This window comes from Lactuca sativa, chromosome 6, assembly GCF_002870075.4.
Source record: "Lactuca sativa cultivar Salinas chromosome 6, Lsat_Salinas_v11, whole genome shotgun sequence".
In the NCBI taxonomy this organism is placed as follows: Eukaryota; Viridiplantae; Streptophyta; class Magnoliopsida; order Asterales; family Asteraceae; genus Lactuca; species Lactuca sativa.
This window is the reverse complement of record NC_056628.2, coordinates 50726846-50752718: the sequence shown is the minus strand read 5'-3', so window position 1 is coordinate 50752718 and position 25873 is coordinate 50726846. Positions and strand designations below refer to the sequence as shown.

Genomic DNA, 25873 nt, shown 5'->3' with positions numbered 1-25873 from the left:
TTATTTTGCAGAGCCCAGTTAAAAATATCCTTAATTTGTCTTCATATGTTTTGATGATTATTGTCTTGCATTTTGGTGATTCTCAAAGAAAGTTTTATTTGGGAATTGTAAAATTGGCATTTGATGATTATTGCTTGCACCTATAAAAAATCAAATAGTATTTGGATTTGTATCTCAAATTTAAAAGACAAATTATACTTTCTTTTAAGAAATAGTGAATTGTAAGTTTTGCATTTGTTTTGGAAATTTTGCTTGCTATGAAAAGTTACATATGTGAGAGGTAGTGAATGCAATGTGTGTTTGTCAAGTGATCTTAGATGGTAATCCAATTTTTTCTGAAAAAGTTTGGAATGAAATTTATAGTCTGGACAAATTTTGTCACAAACTCTTCCAATTGTGTTATACAAAATTACAAACTGTTCCAATCTATTATACAAAATCTATTTCAATTTTTTTTAATTAATACATTTTAATATTGCTATTATTGTTATAAAGGAAAGTAGGTTTCTATTACTGTTTATGTTTAGTATGTGTGTTCTATATATTATTGTTTTAATGGAAAGTATATTGCTATTACTATTTTTTATTATAAAAATCTCCATTTTTTTACTGGTTTTGTATGTTAAAAACATCTTTTTTACTGTTTTTAGTGATATTCTAATTCTACGTACTTATTTTTGTTTTTTATTCTAATTCTAATTATTCTTTTTTAACTGTGATTTTCACATGTTGTAACTTAATATTTCATAAGAGCCAAATAAGAAATTAACAAACAAAGCAGATACAAAAAATTACGAACAAAAAAAGATGAATCCCAAGAAGAGCCCGACCATCTAAAGGAAGCTAAAGATTAAAATGTAACAGCCGCGTACAAGTTTTAAGAAAGCTAAAGAAATCAAACAATAGAAAGAGCTAGCCACATAAGAAGTTAACAAACAAGAAAGATGACACATGGACGTTATAATTACACACAAAGATTGATTAATTTCATGAATGACAAATGCCTAAAACAATGAATGATGGGGGGAAGGAGTTGGCCTTCTGTTTCTTGTAATCGGAGTATTTACTACTTATTTCCCTTTTCTATACCCTTCTTGATCATTTATTACTCTCTCTCTCTCTCTCTCTCTCTCTCTCTCTCTCTCTCTCTCTCTCTCTCTCTCTCTCTCTCTCTCTCTCTCTCTCTCTCTCTCTCTCTCTCTCTCTCTCTCTCTCTCTCCCCCAACCCCCGAGTTCTTATAAATGGCCTTACATCCGCTAAACTACCAAACCACCTCACTTCTGGTGCTGCTCTTCTTGATCACCACCCTAATCTCTCCCCACTTTCTCTCTTGTACTTGAGAAAAAAAGCTATCGGCTTTAAGGTGAACACATGTAATATGATCATGGGTTGTCATGATGGCGGTGTTTAGTGATCAAAGGTTTGACCTTTTAATATCTTTTTTCTTTGATTTTCAGGGAATTGACTTCCATCTTCTTGAGGATCAAGAGCGGTTGAAAGTTAGCCAGGAAAGATGAGCAGAAGAACTGATGGAGGAAACGAACTGAAGCTTGACTTGAAACTCAACTTATCCCCACAGAGAACTCAATGGCCGGTGACGGAATCACCCAATCGGTCGTCACCGATCACTGTATCTCCGACGAACTCATGTGTGTCATTGGAGCTTGCTCAAGATGAGATGGAGCTTCGGTACTCAAGCAGCCCGGAGACAACGTCCATGATGCTGGCCGGATGTCCTCGCTGTCTGATGTACGTTATGCTTGCTCAGGATTTCCCGAAGTGCCCTAAATGCAAGAGCACAGTTCTGCTTGATGTTGTTCTTGACAAACCGATCAAAAAATGAGAAATTAGTTCAGTTAAATTTAATGTCATTAGCTTGCTAGTTTTATTAATATATTTTGCCGCGGTTTCAAAAAAAAAAAAAAAAATGTCATTAACTTCTAGAATTAGTGGGAAGTTTTGTTTTTTATTTTATTGTTATAATTCTATTTCTTTTTTCTGTTTTTATCGGAGATGTTTATTTTATAGGTGATGTTTACTTATATTCTATTGTATTTTTTTATGTGATGAAATATGATGTTTAATGATGATTCCCCTCTTATCCTTCTTTTTCTACTTAGCATGAATATAGGAGTGAATCCAACATTGTTAAATAGATCATGAAAAAAAAAAAAATGGCCGCTGCGTATGGCAATTTCACATCATAAGTACTTGATCGTATTTATTTCTTTTCTTTTTTTGTACTTGTGGATTTTGTTATGGCAAATAAGGTGAATTGCATTTGAATTATGTGAACAAGATTTTGTACACATTATATGTTACAAATTTTTCACCGTATTGAGGCTCTTGATCTTTATGACGTTGTTTGCGAATTACGATGTTGTTAATGATGTTTTATTAATTATTGGTATTAAAAAAGAACCAATTTGGGAAAGAATTCGACTTTGTAAGCTTCTTGCATTGCAGGTAGAAGAATGTTATGAATTTGCGAAAACATTAATTGGGTAATATATGGATTGATTCTTATCATTTGTTGGTTTTCTCGAAGGTTTGGTAGACAAATTTCGATCCCAGGTAAACTTGATAAAAAGAATCAACCTGAAAGTCTCTAATCATAATACTAATGATAGGGGGCTCCTTGATCTTATGCAAGTGTGATTCATGGAGAACAGGAGAAGTTAACAAATCGATAGGTATGGGCTCTAAGGTTGTTGTAAACCGAGATGAGATTCGGTTTGTGTGGGGGACTTTTTTTACCTAAACAACACTTGAGAATGAATAGACACTTAAAGAGGTTACCAGCATTGTGTAACATTTATTCCATATGTCGCGATGGATATTTTATAGATATAAATGTTAAATATGTTAGAGGATTGTGGGTGTTGATGCAGTTCCAGTCTCATGGAACTCGTGTATTACTTCAACAATAATTGGGTATTCTTTATTTGGTTTAATTAAATTTAATGGATTGACACATGTAAATTTCAGTCAATTTACAATTTTGCCTATCACTACAAGAAATGTGATTATTAGTGGCGACAAGTGTCGCCATTGAATAGTATCATCATCGCCGCTAAAGGTATTTACGGCGACAAGTCATCGCTATTGTGACGCCGCTTTGCTTCATCGTTGTTTCTCCGTTGGTCGCCGCAAATACAACGTGTCGCTGCTAATAACATGTCTCCGCTAATACGATGTCGCCACTAATACATTTGTGTCACCATTAAAGGCGTCGCCGCTAAAATATTTTTCGTTTTTTTATTTTAAATGTGATAATAAGATTTTAAAAATTGCTATAACATACATACAAACTGGTACAAAAACTTAATTTTACTGAAATATTAGTTCATACACAAACGATCCAATCGAATATTCATCCAAACAAAATACAATATATCCAAAATATTAACTCAAACAAAACATTTCATAAAATCCTAACAAATAGCTACTCGTTTACATCACACCCATCATTTCCTTCGTTATCGTTTCGTGGGGGCAATGAGCAAAATCAGTCTTCCAGTGTCGCAGAACAGGCAAGGTTCTTTAGTATTGTTAACAGCATTACCAACTACCAAAAAAAAGCGAAATATATTACCAAAATATAATAATAGCATTGTACTTTCCAAAAATTACCAAATTAAAAAATACCGACATATCAAACTATAACCACCATATCATTATAACATTCTACTTTCCAAATATACTTAAACATACATCAACCATAATATATACATTATAGCATTGTACGTTCCAAGAAATTACCAATCTACAAAATACCAAAATATCAAACTATAACAAAACTACATCATACACAATATTGCATATACATTATAACATTGTAATTTTTTTCATTTTTCCATTATAGCATTGTATTTTCGAAAAAATTACTAAACTACATGATACAAAATATTCCATATACATTATAACATTGTACTTTTTTTTTCATTTTTCCATAATAGCATTGTACTTTCCAAAAATTACCAAAATACAAACTATCAACATATCAAACCATAACCAACATATCATTATAGCATTTTACTTTCCATTATAACATTGTACTATAGACTAAACAGACAATTACCAACATATCATTATACCATTATACTTTTCAACTTAAACTAACAATTATATGTGACTGTGGTGGTGGTTGTGTCATCGGTTATTCCTGATCGTACATAGACACAACTGTAGGAGGTTTACACCCAATGCCTCTAATATGTCCGCGTCGAACACCCAATATTCTTTCAAAACAATTTTTTATTTCAGTTGGTGTTAGACCGCTTGCTTTAGAAGAAGATTGTGTTTGTTGATTGATCTCTTGGACTAAAGCCAATTGTATTTTCAAAAAATGATAAACAACATAAAAATTAGATTAATAAATATCCTTTGACGATAAAAACACTTATATGAAAATACAAATTAACCACTTACGTATTGTTGCTCGACTGCAGGACTACTAAATACCCTTTGGTGATTGGTATTAGCCTTACGAAATGCTTCGACTCGAGATATATCCTATTTAACATTAAAAATTAGATTAATTATACTTTGAATGCATAGTTAAATATATCATAACTTACTTCTTTAAAACAGGCATTGCTATAAGATGTCGACCCCCCTCTGTTTACAAATTGTTGTTTTGCACAGACTTCTTTGTTTGACACCGAACGCCTTAAACATTCAAGCGATTGAAAATGTTCGATTGCCTTCGCCCAATTTTCACGTGGCATACCATCAGGGGGTTGTTTAATGTCATTGGGATATCAACAAGGCCCTTATATTTGTAAAATAAGCATAGGCTTTACTTTTCCTCCCTTTGTAAAATTTTGCAAGACTCGCATCAATGCTCTGCAACAACTAAGCACGCTCGGGATCCAAGTTAACCTTATCCAAATCAAACTTGTTCTACAAATAAAAAAAAGTTAGTTAATTAAATACCAATCACAACTAAACTTAAAATATTAACAAAAGTTACCTTTAAATGCACAACTGTTGCATTCCTTAATGCGGGGGAAACATTGTCCATACCACTCTCCGCCATCAGCTGCAGAAGGAACTCCCGCAAAATTCCTCTAACTAGCTCACGAATACAATTACATATCACTAAAACTATATAATTTTTCGAATGAGAGATCTCACACTACAACGGTTGGACTCAAACAAGAGTAGTGCAATAGAGTTAAAACCTAACCCTCTAAAATTATTTAGTTCCCATAATATGTAACTTAGCATATTCGTTTACTAGTTAAATGAAGCTAGTTAGGACTCCTAAAAGCACAAAGCAAGCAGCATTCGAGCATCAATAATTCAAAACCAAGCATAACCTAAACAGGACATCTTATCACCGACTAATCAGCACTAGCATGCAGATCTACAAGCTCATACAACATGCATACAAAGGCATCTCTCCTAGCATTCTATCATGCAAATACTGACCAGATCCTTAGCCCTAACTTGCATGCGGTTCACAAAGTCACAAATCAAAGCATAACAATGAATATGTATGGGTATTTCAGCAAACATACTTGACCTCGGGTGATTGCATGCACCACACCCCGTCTTATTTTGGAAAAATCGATTTTTCTTAAAATATATTTCTTTTGAGAAAATTTACCAAATCCTCGGTTTGAGTTCAGACGCACCCGAGAGTGTGCCCAAATCCCTCAAACCAAGTCTCTGATACCAACTTGTAACATCCCAAAAACACGGTCCAAAATTTTTATTTATAAATTAGGTAAAACACTATTCCAAACATTTCCATACATCCTGAATAAACTAAGTGTATCAAACATCAGAAAAATTAGAGTGAAATCTCTAGTGTGTAATCCATATGGTATGTGTGATGCAGTCAACCCATGCTTTTCCCTTTGGAACTGGAAGTACCTGAAACATAAACTGAAAACCGTAAGCACAAAGCTTAGTGAGTTTCCCAAAATACCACATACCATACATATAGCAAATAACAGGCCCCGCCCAATGAGTACAACGGGACTCACCCAATAAGTATAGCAGGCCCCACCCTAACACGTATAACGGGTCCCACCCTAACTCGCATAACAGGCGCCGCCCACATACAGTTCATACCAAATAATAACATGCAAGATAATCATCGGGCCCCGACCAGAAAGCATACAAGCACATACACATACTAATGCCACACAAACAATAAATATTCTAACATATCAAATCCTGGGCTGGCATTGGTGCCTTCGACCCACTATACATGGTGAGGATACTCACCTCAAATGTTGAATCTCATTGAAAATACCTAGGTGCTGTCTTGATGACCCCTTGAGCTATCAATACAAAATAACACCCAATTAATACTTGGGTTCTACACCATATTCAATAATCTATATTCGGGGTAAAATCACCATTCTACCCATGGTCTAGCTTAACCAAAAACTAAGACCCAAATCCACAATCTAAAAAGGCCCAAAACCAAATAATCCTTCATGACCCATTTATGGCCGAATTTTCCTAATTAGGCCCAACCCCAACATGGGCCTTACCCTAAGCCCAATGACTTTTTCGACCACCAAGATAACTGTTTCCAGAAGGCCCAATAAGAGCTCATAAACCCAAGCCCACCAGGAGGTCTGTGACATCCCCATTTTCACGGCCAGAAAAGACCGATTTGGTTTATGCTTTATAAAAATCAGAGTACCTCTTTTAATAAAAATGTTGCGGAATTTGTTCCCAGTAAAACATGATAAATACGTTATCAAAGCATTTCCGAAGAAAAGTATTTTTTTTATTGATTTTAAAACATTTAAGATGTTATCGTCAATACAGAAACATAAGCATAAATAGAACTTACATTCATTATCACTAGTGATTTATATCTCATTAATCTCTCAGTGTAATTGGACTTAATATCAACACCTGTGATATAAATAAGCTGAGTGGGTCAGGTTGGGAAACCTGGTGAGTACATATGGTTTTCAACCCACAATAATATAATTATTATGTTTAAACAATCAACCCAATTACCCATCCCCATTATCTTCTTTACTCTTAAGGATCTATCCTAAGATTCATCTATCCTGCAGTCGTTTATTCCGAGGTCCCTTGCTTCCAGGGTTATAGGACTGGCACTAAATCCATAGCTGCCAATGCTCGTTCGTAAAGCACTAATTCCATAGCTGCTATAGTTTATTCATCGGGTACTAAATCCATAGCTACCAGTGTTTATCTAATAGGTACTAAGTCCATAGCTACCAATTCCTAACAGGTACTAAGTCTATAGCTACCAGTGTTTGTCCAATAGGCACTAAGTCCATAGCTGCCGATGTTATTTATTAGGCACTAAGTCTATAGTTGCCAATGTTTACTCACATCATCTTTTATCTCTCATCATTCATATACCCATGTCATACCTAACATATTTGTATATATAAAATACGTATACCATTTAAATCATTTAAAACATGTATAAAAATCTTTCACCAGCATAAACAGCAAGTATTAAGATAATATGCACACATAGCACGTAATTTATATTAAAATACTTCATATCTATGTGTAAGATGAAAGTAACTATGCACTCACCTGGTAAGGTGGTGAGTCGGCACTCGGACAGCACTTCGTTACTCTTAAAACAATTATCCCTTTACGAAATCTAGTATCATTACCACTAGAGTTTAGTCTAACGTTTGAAGAGACTAATTTAATAGTCTAGCTATTATTACTATTATATAAGCGTTAAACAATACTTATATAACCCATAATAATAGCCCAAATACTCCTTATAAGGTCCTAATAACTTTACTATATTAATACATAAGCCATACTAAAGATAGGGTAGGCGTAGCTCACTTACAGCAGGTTTTCTCAAAAACTAGGCTTCGCTGGAGCAGCGTTTCTAAGCCGAAAGGCTCTTTTCTCGAGGCTTCGGAAGCCTCGGGGCTTCCTTCGGGTGCTATGGGGTTTACCTAGACTTTAGGGGGGGTTTGGGGCTTTAGAGAGAGAAACTAGAGAGAGAAAGAAGGGTTTGAAGGTGTGAGGAAGTGACGGAACTTGGCACCTCTATTTATAGGGGTGCTGACTGATGGACTCATCGAGTAGGAGGACCTACTCATCGTGTTGGGGCATGTGGCAGCCTTCTGGTGGTGCCACGTGTCCAATTCTGGTGGTCCCACGTCACCCCCTATCGCGTATCAGCCTTCAAACTTAGAAAAATCATAACTCTCGTATACGAGCTCCGTTTTCGACGTTCTTTTTTCAACACATAGGTAAAATCAAGATCTACAACTTTCATTTAGACACGGTCGGCTAATTCTCGACCGATCTCAAATTTAACAGTAGGAGGCGTTTAGCATGTTAAATGACAACGAAGAATTCGTAACTCCTTCATACGGACTTTGTTTTCGTTTATCTTTTTACCGTTGAGTTCCTATTAATGAGATCTTCAACTCTCATTTAGGTCGCGTAAGCCAAAAACCGCTCGAACTAAAATTCGAATTTCGGGCGTGCACTGCTATGCCAAATCTTAGAAAATTCATAACTTCCTCATACGAAGTCAGATTTGGGCGTTCTTTTGTTGTATGTTCTCAGTTTAACATATTCTACAACTTTCATTCAGATTGCTAATGCTAAAAATCACTCTATCATAAATTCACTACTTACGTCTCCCGGTGTTGTGCCGGTTTTGCCGTAAAACTTCAACGGGCCATAACTTCTTTGTTATAACTTGGATTTCGGTGTTCTTTATATGTACAGAAACCTTAAGACATATTCTACAACTTAGTTAAGACTATTTATTACTAATAATCTTTTTCCGAAAAGTCGTTTTCGACACTTATTGCCTCTAAATTGACTAGCCCGGATCTGCGGGCGTTACAAGGTCCAAACCCTTGGCCCAACTCGCAAAGTCTCTCTGACTGAGTACGGGTGGCGTACTTAGCTGTACGCTAAGCGTACTCGCTACTTGTCTTGTACGCTGTGTGCACGGGCTTGTATGCCCAGCATACTCATCCATTAAGCTCTTATTACTTAAATCCAAAGGTCGAAATCACATATGTAGGTCATAATCAACGTCTAGAACCATAAAGTCAATGACTTGGTGACTCTGCATGCCCCAAATGAATCCAAACTCAAAATATAACATTCTACTTCCATAAAATGAACTCAAACTCATACATGGGTGAGTTCTAACTCAAAAGATGGTAACTTTAAGGCTTAGAAACCTCAAAAAACGTGAAGAGGGGCAACTCATAACTTCTGGTATTTTATCAAACCACCAAGCTCACTCATGGGACCAAAAGTTAACCAAAATAAAGCTAAAACTAGATCTAAGCTATAACACATCAAGTTTAGAACTTTATACCTCTAAAGAGTGCCAAATGATGATGATGTTCTGGATCTACAAGCTCACACTCTTCCAATGAAGCTTCAAGATGATCTCCTTCCTTCAAAAGCACCAAAATACACCCAAAATGACCTTCCAAGCTCAAGAACACTCAACAATGGGATTAGGGTTTCGTGGAGGCTAATTAAGGACAAAAGGGAGGCTGATAGAAAGGATCCTTAGGACATAATGTTCTTTAAAGAGTGCTCAAACCCTAAATATTATGGTTTTGGGTACGGACACGTATGTTGGGCTTACCATGTGCGTACGTGCATGGCACCCACGATCCACTTACTCGTGTACGCCCCATGTACATGGGTGGTACGCCCTGCGTATGGCATCCCCAAGTCCAAAGATCAAGTCCAAGGTCTTCAATCCCAAAACAATAATTAAATAAGAAACCAAAATATATAAATAAATAAATACCTTACAATTATCGAGCTTTAAATAAACATATATTTAATAAGTAAAAAATGTATTTATTTTATCTAAAATCTACGTTTATAAATTACAAAAACTAAAGAAACAATACCTGCTTTACAAGGTGTTGACTATCCATACAAACACACGTTTTCGCAAACAAAACTTTTTTTTTAATCGCTTGCCTGGTAGACACAATTATCGACAAAATAATTGTGAAGTAGACGTTAATTCCATTCTCCACGATCTTTGTTTAACATTTCACGTCGTATTAGTGGTAGAGTTGGATCTGGTTGTAGTAGGATGTTCGTACAATACTCGTACATCATACGAATGAACATATCGTCATAAGCAACATCATCATTAAACGGGTCGAACGGATACTTAGTCAATTTCACTGACGACTTTTATTTGTCATTTCTGAAACCTTTCATATTCTCAAATTGTTTCATAGTGAAGATTGAAATACAACTTTATAAGGCCATCATTAACCTTTCATTGTGATAAAGAAAATGAGCTTTGTAAATCAAGTCTTGTTGGAACATCTTAGGAATTGTGGAATCGGTTCACAACTCATCCCATCAAAAACACTCACCCATAATTTGTACGGTTCTTATGGAACAGGATCACCTGGTCTCGTGGATTTTTCTTATGTTGTTTCAGATGGCATTCGTATTCTCTAGTGGGATAGGGTCACTTGGCAACTAGTTGAATGTCGATAGTAAAAGTTTTTAAATAGGATAACACAGACCTTGCAGTCTGCTGTATTATGTTTTCTGAAAGAACTATTTACTTTATAAATTTTAAAAGTTATCCTCGCTACAACAAATATACTTAATATATATTTCCAACCGAACAAGTAAATTAAATACTTTCAATGGACTAAGGATGTAATGATTTATCCTTATCTAAAATGTATGGTGTTATGGAGTTTATGTTAGACAATAAGCTTAACGCACTCAAGCAACTACTAACTACATTTATATAAACTATCCTAAATGATTGTTTAAGATGAAGTTTCTACCATCCCACTAATTATTATTCCAGAAGATATATTCTTAGAAAATTCTTTTCTAAGTGGGAGCAATATGGAACTTTAAGATCTAAAGAACCATAAGCTAAATGCATCATAGTTTGAAACTATTAAGTGTTCAACCGTTGTTGAATATGCTCAATAGGTGATCAGAAACAAATGAAACACATAGAGATGCATTCATGTATGATTATCAATTATGGGCTTGATTAATCTTCCTCTATATATTGAGAATATTAAGAGTAAGCGAGTTTTCAAAGGAGAATACATACATGAATAAAAATCTTTCCAGATTTAAGCTGACATCTCAAAGGACAAATCTTCTTTCTTATAAGTTAATTGCATAATGTGATTTAATTATAAATTAAGATGACTCTTATGTTTTTTATAAAGCTAGTGGGAACATAGTAACATTCATATTATTATATGTAATCGACATACTAATTCTTGGAATAAAGATTATATAGATAGATCACGGCAACTTAAAGGAGTTAGAAAAATTGCATTAATAGTCAAGGATCTTAAAGAGCTTAAGGTAAAGAACTCTGAGAGAGTAATATAGTCAATGCCGTATGACATGATTTTGAGCATTCCTCAAAATCCTAGTACAATGTTTTGAAATAGATAATATAATTTTGTATTCTGTATGCTGTTGCAAATTGGATTAATCATATATGTCATGATGATGCATAATAGCCAAATATTTTGTATGCTTAGAGCATGTCGAATGATACTAGTATAATCCAAGAACAAGTCATAATGACTTATAGGAACATTCTAAAGTACTTGCAAGAACTAAAGAGATATTCCTAAATCTGTGGAGTATTTGAAATAAAGTTGTGCTTAACCTATTAAATATATGTTGAACTTTCAAATAGATTGGGATGATTCTCAATCTCAATCGTTTCTTCATTATAAATAAAGATAAAGTTACACGGATTATAGTTCCGTGTAGATTTTAATTACAAATACAAATCAGAGTTGGATTACATTTGTTTTCGGTGAGCCACATACAAAGATGCTTAGTGTATAGTTCATTATGACTATGAATAATCCCATTATGGAAGCATTTGTATCTAAGTCATATTTAAGCATCTACTTCATTCTCAGTAGTTTTCTCTATATATAAGTTATATATATATATATATATATATATATATATATATATATATATATATATATATATATATATATATATAACTGAAAAGGTTTGTATTCGCAAAGTTTATACAAATCAAGTTTGTTAAATCTACTTAACAAAGTTGCTTCATTAGCTAAAGCATGAAACTCAAGCTGGTACTACAAGACCTTGTTGTCCTAAGTAAATGTATTTGATTGAAATTTACTATTTGGATATTAGAATAGTATAAGCAACATATATTCTAATGAGTTGATATATTGGATATAGTCTTTCATTAAAGTATTGTTTTGTTCTATATTGTCACAACTAGCATTTTTGCTAGGAAATTCTACTCTCATGAAATCATTCACCTAGTGTAATAACTTGTACTCTAAGAGAATATCATACTCTATGCTCATTCAAATACATCTAATGTGTTCAACTAAGGGCTTAAAACCCTAAGAATCTCGATTTAAGTCCTTATAGACTAGGATTTCCTTATTGAGCCTAATGGACAAACAAGCATTCAATTCGATTAGCATGGGCTTAGAACCCTTATATGGGTTCTAAATGAACCCACATTCATAAAACTTAACATTTTGGGCCATAATGAGCCTAAAATGGATTAGTTTACCCTAATGGGCCTTATTGGACCATAACAACTCCAATTAACCCTAGTGGACCAAAAACCCATCCCTTTATCTTAGGTTGGGCCATAAGTACTTCCAAGGGCCCAATGGGCCGAAAACTTTCTCTATGGACTTCATAATTTCGAACCAAAGAAAGAATTGGGCCAAATTAATTCATCCTCCTTCCTCCTAGCCCAAATCTCGGCCCATGTATTATAAAAAAAAAAAGAGAAATGGCTAATTAATCCACATCATGACACAGTAATTTTGTTTAAAGGATAACCAAGCTTAGTGCATCACATACATCTATACAAGTTCCATATATCCATGCACACTCTCCCCACCCTCTCTCTTCTTGATATCTCAACCAAGAGCAAAGACCACACACACACACACACAGCATCAAACTCTGTCAAACACTCTCAAGAATCATTCTCCTTCTTTCTTAAAAATCTCGAAACTTTTCTTTTGTTTCTAGAGGGTTTTCATAAGAAAATCATCATTCTTTGAAAACTTCTTAAGTTCAAAATCTACATCAAGGTGTTGCTAGGACCAAAAATCTCTTCATCTCTTCTTCAGTACCGAGAACAACAAGAAAAGGTGAGTTCATACTCCTATTTTTTATTTTTACTTGGTTTTGGGAGAGAATACAAGTTGCTTTATGTAGATCTATGTGCATATGCATGAATATGTGTGTTTTTCATGACTTATTTGTTGATTATGTGCTATCTACTTCATAAATCTAAAAATATGTTAAGAAAATTAAGTTTATCACTTGGGTCTACATGAAAACCTTGAGAAAAGTATGTGTTATAACACATAATACATGTAAAATAGTATATATGGGATTTACACACTTAAAATAGCAAAAATGAGTGTTGTGTTCAAAGATCTATAAACTAAACTAAAAATTCAGCCATTGACAGAAAAGTTTTGGTCCAATCTCGAACTGTTTTGACCACCTTAATGATAATGTTTTTCAAAACTTTTTTACATGCTAAACGTTCAGGATTATACCTTTAAAATGACTACTCTCACGTTTTCATACGATTTTTCTACAATTTTTGGCGAATTTTACAAAACTGCCTATCAGATTTGAAATAATTTCGGACCAACCTGTGAAGGTGAGCAATTTCACACATGTTAGAGGCCATTAAATATTATGAGAAAAATTGTGAACAAAGTAGACAACATTTCCAAACTTCCAGAATTTACGGATTCAAATTTCAACTTACGATGATTTTACTACAATTTTTTCAACAACTATATCAGAAAAGCCAAAAACCAGCAAAATGTGTGTTTTCACAAAAATCAAGCCAAAATGATATTTTTGACAAAAATAGGTTTAAAATGTTATTTTTACCACAACCTAGTCATAAACACAAGTTTTGAACAAAATGGAGAATAAAGTGTTATTTTCACAAAAATTGGGCCTTAATTGTAAATTTTTGGTTTATTGGGCCAAGAACGTCATTTTTATAAAAAGTGGGCATTTTATCTATTTTAGTGTATACTTGAACCAAAACCAACAATAAACTAACAAACGGATTAATTTTGATCATTTCTAGGTTATTGGGTCTTAGTGGCCTATTTATATGTTTGATAGGTTTTGTATACTATTTGCATGCTATTTGGGCCTATAAATATCTTACATGTGAAATGAGCCTTAGTTGTCCTTTTACATATATTTTGGGCCCATGTTATATAATATCATTCATATTAGGTTTTGAAATGACTCACATGATTAGCGATGCCCTAGTGGCTCACTTACATGGTTCGTTGGGCCTGGAATGAGTTTTATACGTTTATCTTCGCGTAAATTCGATTAAGAATCTAGTGAGTTTTTGTCGGTCGACACCTATTAAGTGTACGATCGTAGCCTATAGTTATAATCATAGTCTCTTTGAGGGAGAGTGGGGTTTTGTGTATAGATCTATACGGGGATGACACCCCACACCTGAGTTGTTCGCTACAGTTAGACTATATCGGTCTAGGGTGACTATAACCTTATTCTATTTTTCAGTCGGTGTTCACTAATGCCAAGATAGGCGAAATTGTCATTATTTAGTATGGTTATGACGGCTCACTTAGAGGAATTAACGTTACGAAGTTTGCGGAAGACTATTTTCTTTTATGTTGGATTACTCGAAAACTTACTCACACTGGTACCCCCACCTCGGTGTTGGTACGGCAACATTATCTATTTTCTTTTATGATTGGATTACTTGGAAACTTGCTCACAATGGTACCCCACTTCGGTGTTGGTACGGCAACATTATCTATTTTCTTTTATGATTGGATTACTCGGAAACTTACTCACACTGTACTCAGCCTCAGTGTTGGTACAACAACATTAACTATTTTCATTTACGGGCCACATTGGGTTGTCCGGGGACATTCTATTTACATTCTTCAATCACTTTTGACATTCTATTATACAATAACACACATGTATTAATAAAAGATCAAACATAAACATACCAAACTATTTTAAGAAAATACAGGATTTTCTGGTGATTACAAAGTTATACAAATCATTTTCTCAAATATACTTATGAACTCACCAACATTATATATGTTGACGTTTTCAAAATAACTTGTATTCTCAGGGACTCGTTAAGCAAAAGAATCAACAAGAATAGGGGATTTTGTTTTGTGTACTGTTAAACATCATACATCGAATGTTTTGGTCATGTTATTTAAGAGATTGTACTTGATGTAAACAATGGCAATTGTATTATATTATGCATGGTAATGATGATGTTAGGTTTCATTTATATTCACTGTAATGATATTTCAAGATGAAGTCACGTACAGCCCCCGGATGTTTCCGCCATCTGGTTCGGGGGTGTGACAGATTGATATTAGAGCATTGTTTATAGTGAACTGGCATATCTAACCATACAAGATATGCAACTATAAATACAATGGGGCTAAACTACTCTGAACATAATAATTAAAATACATACTTATGTGTGCATTTTAGAGTAATAACACAACAAGAACAGTAAAAGTCTTTGGAGGATTTGAACATCGCCATTAAACCCAGGCAGTTATGTAGTCGTATTGGTGGTGAATGTAGTCTGATCAACTACATTCATTCAAAATACGACCACCATGTGTTCAGGAGTAATTGTGATGGAGAATGAATCAAAAACTTAACAATTAATTATCCAAAGAGCTTATGGAATCAAACCTAAACAAAATTAAAATACTATAGGAGTATTTAGTGTGCTATTTGTTTCTAGTATTTATACCCCTTCATGCAATACACTATAGACGGGTATCAATAGCCAAGAAACCTGATGTGCACGATAGTACCCACTAATTTTATAATTTATAACCTAACTAACTAACTAAAATGCACCTAGGCAGTGTACCTAGTCGAATTATAGAATAGTATGGTAAGTTGGGTGTCGATCACAGGGAACGATGTTATTAATTAATCTATTTACTACTAAATTAATCTAACTATTAATAAACTAAAAAGGGGTTTTATCTAATTTTCCAAGTTTAGATGAACTTAATCCTTTAACAAAAACTCAATCAATAAACAAAGCACATCTATTAGTTCGAATCCGCTTTCACTCAATGGTTATACATTAGCTATGACTATTATTGCTGGTGACCAATTAAGGAAGTATTAGCAATTTAGTTCTAAATCTACTAATTATTAATCAATTCATGTAAATCTATTTATGGTCATACAATAGTTAACACAGAATCAATTATTAAATAAGATTGGAGCCATGAAAGATTGATTAATCAAAACACAATTACAGTCATAATATGAGTTCTCTAACACAACTTGTTTTAATGATTCAATTACTAATCTAAGATTGCTTTAATCTTAGCTCCAATAAACTAGTGCTCACTATATTATTAGGTATTCAAGTTCATGTAGATTTGTGTTCACTAACTACACAGAACAAGAATTCAAAGCAATCAAATAATTAATTCAAGCATGATAGGTAAAATCAATCAACACAAGCATATCACCAACAAGTAAAGTTAAGTCTAATGCATTAAAACCATGAGTTCCAGCTTCATCTAGCTAACAGAAGCAGCTAGATTTAGCTAGACATATTAACAGCTAAACAAACAAATACTATAATCAAAAACATGTTTAAATGTACCAATCTATAAAGACAAATTGTGAACTCTTCCTTCCTTGGTGTTAAAACCAACTTCCAGAGCTTCTTTTCCTCTGAATTTCGTCTCCAGGAATCCTCCAAAACCAGCCAAAGTTATCCCCAATAGTAATGGAGAAGGATATATATATATATATATATATATATATATATATATATATATATATATATATATATATATATATATATATATATATATATATATTCTGGAAAATCACCGTTCACGTCGTGAGCATTTAAAATTCATGTCGTGAACTTGAAGTAATCGTGATCGTCAAGGATTCCTTCACCCGGATGCTTATCTTCTAATTCTTTCCACTCACGTCGTGAACCATCAACTGTTCACGTAGTGAGTACGTCGTTTTTTGGTGTTTTTCTTGTCTTTGAAGCCTTCAACCTCCAAAGTTCCATCCTTTAACGCTTTTAGTCCCTTTCTTCAAAATGTCTTCTTTTTTTGCTGCAAAATATAATTTAACCTTATAAGTATCATTATTCTATGCAAATGACCAAAATATATATAAAAATGTACTTAAATATTGCCTAAAAATATGTATAAATATGGCAATATCAAAACCCCTATCTTCCTAGTCAGGGAAAAACAGGATGGCTCGACTCAGAGGAGTCACCAGCAGGAGATACGACCACACTACAGTAGGAACTGAGGTTTCTTCGATCTTAGTTATAGAGGACCAGCTGACCGAGCCCTCCCAGTCACGGTCTGGTGCACCCGAGATATTAATAACCAAGCTCAGGACACCCCAAATCAAACGGACCAAATGCGGTTGCTATTGAGGGAGATGAGAGACAAACACAGGAAGTGAACGGAGACTCCCAAGCAAGACAGTAAGTTTGGGAGGTACGACTACGAGATATCGAGCGACAAGTAGCTCGTCTCCGAGGTGCATCTACTTCATCAGCACCACCACTAGACACTTTCTGCCACAATTAGGATCAGCCTTTTCTTTTTTCCCCCTACTATCCGATATGACTCTCTTTCGTGTATTAAGACGGTACTTACCAATGAAACAATTATGTGCTATCTTTATTTCATAAATTCAATTATGTGCACAACCGAACCCTCGAAACCGCTAGATACTCAAGGATCTCGAAATCCAAAATAATCTACAAAATCTATAGACAGACTTAAAATTCGTGCAAAAACTGCGATTACCTACTATCGCAAATACATCACAGGGATGTAGATGGAAACAATGAGAATCGTACGACAAGACGCGAAATTTATAGAGTACAACCATAAATGACAATCATTACTTACGATCTGGCTCATCATCATACAGCAGAAAATGTCATCCCACAAAGATAACAAGCACGCCCGTAAGACACCAATCATGCAGATGGACTCTGCTACATTCCAAGTTGTTGTAAAAGTGGCAGTAACCACTGCTATGGCACAACTCAACGCAAACAACATCAACAGAGGTGGAAATAGCATCAACAAATCCAACTGTAGGAACGAGCACGGGAACCAACAAGTGACAGCTTATCAAGGCACTACAAACCCCAAGCTTAAGAGTAGGAAGCGAAAGTCTGGAAGTAAGAGAAAGGGATAGCCAACTTAAGGGTTCTCGAAGAAGCAACATGTTGTTGTTGTCCATGCGACCATGACACGTACTACATCAACACCAGCGAGATCATATGATGGAAGCCTTCCAAAATGCAACCAGTGCAATTTCCATAATAAGGGAGCCTAGGGAGCCGCATTGTAAGAGATGCAACCGAAAGAGTCACACCACCAAATATTGTAGAAATTATCCACGACAAAATCAGCAGCCAAACAAAAACAACAACAATCGCAACAACCTTAACAACAACACCAATGTTGGGACCAGTCACACCTATTATGGGTGTGGAGGAACCAATCACTTCAGGTGCAATTACCCCAAGGCTAACAATCAAGGAACAGAAGGATCAGGAAGGATCCTGACCTTGGGTCCAGGCGAAATAGTCCAAGACCCGACGGTTGTTACTGGTATGTTCCCACTTAACAACCCTTTCTCTTGCATCTTACTCAATAGTGGAGCTGAGCAATGCTTCGTTAGTAACAAATTCGAGCACTTAATAAAACAACAACCCCAAAGGCTAAACGAAGCCTTCACGGTGGAGATGGCTAATGGGAAAAACCAAATCAACCAAAGATATTTATGTAGGGTGCACCATAACACTAAACAACCATTCATTTCAAATAGACTTGATGCCAGTAAATGTTACGAGTTTTGATGTGATAATCGACATGGTTGGGTTAAGCCCCCGTCATACTGATACTGTGTGTCGCGAGAAGGTCGTTTGCCTTCACCTCCCTAATCATGAAACCCTAATAATCTATGGTGATAAACTTGGCGCTAATCCTCGTCCTATCTCGTGCATCAAGGCACAAAAGTGCCTGCACAAGAAGAACAACGCTTTCCTCTCTCACGTTGTGGACGAGGCCAAGGAAGAAGTAAGCATACAAGGTATTCTAGTAGCATGCAATTTTCTGGACGTATTTCCCGAAGAACTCCTGGGAATACCCCAGAGAGACAGGTCGAATTTCAAATCAACCTCATACCGGGAACTACATCAATTGCCAATTCACCCTACAGGGTAGCTCCCGCCGAAATTCATAATCTATCTAGTCAAATTAAGAGAATGGTTGAGCAAAGGATTCATCAGACCAAGCTTCTCACCCTAGGGAGCTCCGGTCTTGTTCGTCAAAAAGACGGATCCTTTAGAATGTGCAGCGATTTTAGGGAATTGAATAAGCTCACTATCAAAAACCGATACCCACTTCCTCGGATTGACGATCTATTTGGCCAGCTCCAAGGAGCTAGTTATTTCTCTAAAATAGATCTAACAACCGGTTATTATCAACTTCGAGTCCAAGAAGAGGACATTCCAAAAACTGCCTTTTGAAGTCGATGCAGCTATTTCAAATTCGTTGTGATACCCTGCGGTCTATCGATTGCCCCCACGGTATTCATGGACCCTACGAACCGAGTTTTCCCAACCATTCCTAGTCATCCTTTTCATTATTTTCATCCATAACATACTCGTCTGCTCACGAAGCAAGAACAAAACACTATCAACATCTACGATTGACCTTGAAAGCATCAAAGCCAGAGAATATCACGGCGGGAGCACTGCATCGATGGATAAAACTCTCGAAGTCATGCTCCGAGCATGGGTGTTTGAATTCAGCGACTCATGGGATACTCGTGTTGCTCCTTTCAAGGTTCTTTATGGTCATAAAAGCCGATCACTCGCCAGTACTCTCACGGGACCAGAAAACCATTCGTGAAACGACAGAGAAGATAATCCAAATTAGAACTTGACTTCAAGCATCACGAGACAAAATGAAGAGTTATGCTGACAAATGACGAAAACCTTTGAAATTCCAATTCGTAGGTCGGGTACTATTGAAAGTCTTTCCCTAGAAAGGAATGATTTGCTTTAGGAAACGGGAAAACTGAACCCGCAATACATGGGACCGTTCGAGATTCTTGCTTGGATTGGTCCACCGGCTTATAGGCTACAGCTGCTTGTAGAGCTCAGCAACGTACACCCCGTGTTCCACATTTCAAATTTGAGAAAGTGCTTATCCGATGAAACTCTCATCATACCTTTAAAAGAAATCGAAATCAACTAGAATCTCCTGTTCCTCGAAGAACCAGTCGAGATAATGGATAGGGAAGTGAAGCGTACGAAGAAGAGTCGCACTCCGATTGTGAAGATTCGATGGAACGCTAAGCGTGGATCGAAATTCACATAGGAACGCAACAACAAGATGAAGCAGAAGTGCCCTCACCTATTCTATCGTTCGTGGACCTATCTATCAAAAGAATTTCAGGACGAAATTCCCTCTAACAGGGGGGATGATGTCATAACTAGCATTTTTGCTAGGAAATTCTACTCTCATGAAATCATTCACCTAGTGTAATAACTTGTACTCTAAGAGAATATCATACTCTATGCTCATTCAAATACATCTCATGTGTTCAACTAAGGGTTGAAAACCCTAAGAATCCCGGTTTAAGTCCATTATGGACTAGGATTTCCTTATTGGGCCTAATGGACCAATAAGCATTCAATTCAACTAGCATGGGCTTAGAACCCTTATATGGGCTCTAAATGAACCCACATTCATAAAACTTAACATTTTGGGCCATAATGAGCCTAAAATGGATTAGTTTACCCTAATGGGCCTTACTGGACCATAAAAACTCCAATTAACCCTAATGGACCTAAAACGCATCCCTTTATCTTAGGTTGGGCCGTAAGTACTTCCAAGGGCCCAATGGGCCGAAAACCTTCTTTATGGACTTCATAATTTCGAACCAAAGAAAGAATTAGGCCAAACTAATTCATCCTCCTTCCTCCTATTCTTCTTTTACGGGCAACATCGGGTTGTCCGGGGACATTCTATTTACATTCTCTTCAATCACTTTTGACATTCTATTAAACAATAACACACATGCATTAATACAAGATCGGACATAAACATACCAAACTATTTTAAGAAAATACAAGATTTTCTGGTGATTACAAAGTTATACAAATCATTTTCTCAAATATACTTATGAACTCACCAACTTTATATATGTTGACATTTTCAAAATAACTTGTAATCTCAGGCACTCGTTAAGCAGAAGAATCGACAAGAATAGGGGATTTTGTTTTGTGTACTGTTAAACATCATACATCGAATGTTTTGGTCATGTTATTTAAAAGATTGTACTTGATGTAAACAATGGCAGTTGTATTATATTATGCATGGTAATGATGATGTTAGGTTTCATTTATATTCAATGTAAAGATATTTCAAGATGAAGTCACGCACAGCCCCCGGACGTTTCCGCCGTCTGGTTCGGGGGTGTAACATATATTAGCATGTTTAATCCTTGAATAACTTGGTAATTCTAAATGTCCACATCCGTTCATAGTTGTGGGAGCATCTATGAGGTAAGATTAATATGAGTGGCTTGGTTGATTCTCATAGAGATGAGAATAGAAAGAGTTGCTACCAACTTTATACATACTTGATTAAGAGAATAAGTATTGAACTTGACTCGCATCAAACTTACCTTATGGATGGTAGTCATGAGTGATTTTTTGATCAAGTTAGTATATTTGTATTTTTAGAGATACGATACATATTTAAGACTTGAAGTGTAGGAATTGTTGTTCTATGACCTGGTTGAATGTTGTTCCGAAAAAGGCAGTCATAAGGGCCATCGTTGGGTATAACATGAACTACATGATGGGCATATATAGCCAAGATGGGATTTGTCCCTCTTATTCGTTGAGAGTTAGATATTTAAGGCCTTACTAAAAGTCGAACACTACATGAGATTGATCGCGATCTATCGTAACAATTGTATCTTAGAGCTCCTGAAATTGGTTGTTGATAAGATGGCGCCCTTCATATGTTGTTAGGGGCAGTAGCCCATTTTTAGATGTCAGCTATTGTCTATGCCAGTCTGTAAGAATCTTCTGCAAGTACGTGATTGTTGGATCTATATGTTCAAGAATCATTATTGAGTGATATTGTTAATAACATATGATCATATAGGGTCACGCCCTTATCAATTTCGCACATTTTGTATATTTATTATTAATATGATTATTAATAAATAATATCAATTCTTGTATTTAATTAGGGAATAATTATTTTTCTGTGAAAATAATAAATAAACAGAGTATAAGTAGTTATTATATCATATGTTTTCATTTAATAAGTTATGTTCAAAGTTTTGGACATTTTGGTTACCATGAACTTACTAGTTATTTGGTATTTTATATAAAGAAACTAGCTTGTTTATTTTGTCTCTTTTGGAGACCATAAGCCAAAAATGTAAGAGGCATGGAAGTTGCTTTTCAACCTCCATATCTTGTCTCCCATGCTTATAATCTAGAGTATTACTTTACATTATAATATAGGCTTGATCCTTACCTTACATGGATATATAATATAGATTCTTTGCATGATTTTTGGCTAGTTCTTTGACCCTCTTTTCCTTAAGAAAAGTCGTGACTTTTCTTCCTCTTCTTTACTCTCTCTTTTGAAGTTTGTTGTTAATATTTGGAGCTTCCTTTTGTGCTTGTTTTCTTAAGTGTTTAACAGGCTTAACGAACAAAGTATTACAATAAGGAACTACCATCTCAAGTGCCTTATTCTTGACGGTGGATACTTGTAGTGAAAATCATACTCTTTGATTTTTCTCTCTTCATCAACACCCTAAAACCAAATGGGTTCAAAGACTTCAAAGGTTGACATTCTAAAACATTCAATGACTGTTTTTAATATCATTCTAACATCTATAAATGAATGCTAGATAGTTTGTTTTTGTTATAAACTTAAAATAAACTTGTTATTTTTAAAAGCTTCCATTGTTGTTTTTACGAAAAACATACTTATATTTTGTATCAAAACCCATCATGAACGTGAAAGAAGATCAAAGAATTATTTGGGCTTGCTGATTGATTTCGAACAAGAGCACGAGCTATATATGATTTAGAGAAGGTGAATTGAGCTAAAATTAAAGAAATCTTAGAGCGTGATGGACTACGAGCTGATAGGATTCATTTTGGGCTACTTGGCAAAGGAATTGAAAATCCAAATCACAAAACAACCCAAATCAGGACCCACCCGCATAGTCTACCTGCGCACCAACATGTGGGCCGCACAAAGCTTTGCAGGCACAAATCCGGAAATATTTCTTTTGTGTTGTACGAGGAATGTTGGTGTGCCAATTTTCTCAAACTCTTGGACATCCGATTTTGAAGCAATATCTTGGTAGATTTTGAATTTCTTGAAGCCTTGAAACCTTGAAGAAAACATGATCTTTTATCTTAAAAATCATGCTAAATGTTTGGTACATTTTACTTTTATTTTAATTTCTTGAGTTTAGTCATGCTAGGCTAAACTAATTTTGCTTGACTTTCGTGAAATTGCTTGAATGTTTGGTTGAAAAATGAAAAACTCCATGAACTTGTATTTGAATCTTTTTGAAAGTGTTTTACAAATTAACTTCTTATTTCTAATTATAATCAATGATACGCTATTTTCTGAAGCATAATCCCAGGATTTGGTTAACGACATTGAAACGTGATTTCGGAAACAAAAACATATATTTCATATAACAAAAAAATTAGCAAGGGAATATGAGAGAAAGAACAAATAAAAGTTAAACAAACAAAGCAGATACAAAAATTACGAACACAAAAAGATGAATCCCAAGAAGAGCCCGACCATCTAAAAGAAGCTAAAGATTAAAATTTAACAACCGGCCGTACATGTTTCAAGGAAGCTAAACAAGTCAAACAATAGAAAGAGGCACATAAGATATTAACAAACAACAAAGATGACGGATGGAAGTTATAATTGCACACACAAAGATTGATTAATTACGTGAATGACAAATGCCTAAAACAATTAATGATGGGGGAAGGAGTTGGCCTTCAATTTGTTGTAAGTGCAGTATTTACTACTTATTTCCCTTTTCTATACCCTTCTTGATCATCTCTCTCTCTCTCTCTCTCTCTCTCTCTCTCTCTCTCTCTCTCTCTCTCTCTCTCTCTCTCTCTCTCTCTCTCTCTCTCTCTCTCTCTCTCTCTCTCTCTCTCCAACCTCCCAACCCCCGAGTTCTTATAAATGGCCTTACATCCGCTAAACTACCAGACCACCTCACTTCTGGTGCTGCTCTTCTTGATCACCACCCTAATCTCTCTCCTCTTTCTCTCTTGTGCTTGACAAGAAAAAAGCTATCAGCTTTAAGGTGAACACATGTAATATGATCATGGGTTGTCATGATGGCGGTGTTTAGTGATCAAAGGTTTGACCTTTTAATATCTTTTTTCTTTGATTTTCAGGGAATTGACTTCCATCTTCTAGAGGATCAAGAGCGGTTGAAAGTTAGCCAGGAAAGATGAGCAGAAGAACTGATGGAGGAAACGGACTGAAGCTTGACTTGAAACTCAACTTATCCCCACAGAGAACTCAATGGCCGGTGACGGAATCACCCAATCGGTCGTCACCGATCACTGTATCTCCGACGAACTCATGTGTGTCATTGGAGCTTGCTCAAGATGAGATGGAGCTTCGGTACTCAAGCAGCCCGGAGACAACGTCCATGATGCTGGCCGGATGTCCTCGCTGTCTGATGTACGTTATGCTTGCTCAGGATTTCCCGAAGTGCCCTAAATGCAAGAGCACAGTTCTGCTTGATGTTGTTCTTGACAAACCGATCAAAAAATGAGAAATTAGTTCAGTTAAATTAAAGTTCGTTAGCTTGCTAGTTTTATTAATATATTTTGCCGCGGTTTCAAAAAAATAAAAAAATTGTCATTAACTTCTAGAATTAGTGGGATGTTTTGTTTTTTATTTTATTTTATTGTTATAATTCTATTTCTTTTTTCTGTCTTTATCAGTGATGTTTATTTTATAGATGATGTTTACTTATATTCTATTGTATTTTTTTTATGTGATGAAATATGATGTTTAATGATGATGATTCCCCTCTTATCCTTCTTTTTCTACTTTTTAATCTTTACCATGAATATAGGAGTGAATCCAACATTGTTAAATGCGTGGATCATGAAAAAAAAAATGGCCGCTGCGTATGGCAATTTCACATCATAAGTACTTGATCGTATTTATTTCTTTTCTTTTTTTGTATTAGTGGATTTTGTTATGGCAAATAAGGTGAATTGAATTTGAATTATGTGAACAAGATTTCGTACACATTATATGTTACAAATTTTCCACCGTATTTAGGATCTTGATCTTTATGACGTTGTTTGCGAATTACGGTGTTGTTAATGATGTTTTATTAATTATTGGTATTAAAAAAGAACCAATTTGGGAAAGAATTCGACTTTGTAAGCTTCTTGCATTGCAGGTAGAAGAATGTTATGAATTTGCGAAAACATTAATTGGGTAATATATGGATTGATTCTTATCATTTGTTGGTTTCTTCGAAGGTTTGGTAGACAAATTTCGATCCCAGGTAAACTTGATAAAAAGAATCAACCTGAAAGTCTCTAATCATAATACTAATGATAGGGGGCTCCTTGATCTTATGCAAGTGTGATTCATGGAGAACAGGAGAAGTTAACAAATCGATAGGTATGGGCTCTAAGGTTGTTGTAAACCGAGATGAGATTCGGTTTGTGTG

At 35.2% G+C, this 25873-nt stretch overlaps 1 protein-coding gene and 1 long non-coding RNA gene across 2 annotated transcripts; both read left to right on the top strand.

The window, feature by feature from the left end:
• The first annotated feature begins 721 nt into the window (after positions 1–721).
• LOC128126602 (uncharacterized) lies at positions 722–2109 on the top strand. Its single transcript, XR_008224579.1, has 2 exons — positions 722–1364; positions 1459–2109. It is a non-coding gene; the product is annotated as an uncharacterized LOC128126602 (long non-coding RNA).
• Positions 2110–24625: 22516 nt separating this feature from the next.
• On the top strand, positions 24626–24955 carry LOC111883252 (protein GL2-INTERACTING REPRESSOR 1). Its single transcript, XM_023879588.1, has one exon. The coding sequence runs from the start codon at positions 24626–24628 to the stop codon at positions 24953–24955; it is 330 nt and encodes a 109-aa protein (XP_023735356.1).
• The last annotated feature ends 918 nt before the right edge of the window (positions 24956–25873 follow it).

Coding starts and splice junctions, on each gene's coding strand:
- LOC111883252 (XM_023879588.1), top strand. CDS start 24,626: ATGAGCAGAAGAACTGATGGAGGAAACGGACTGAAGCTTGACTTGAAA.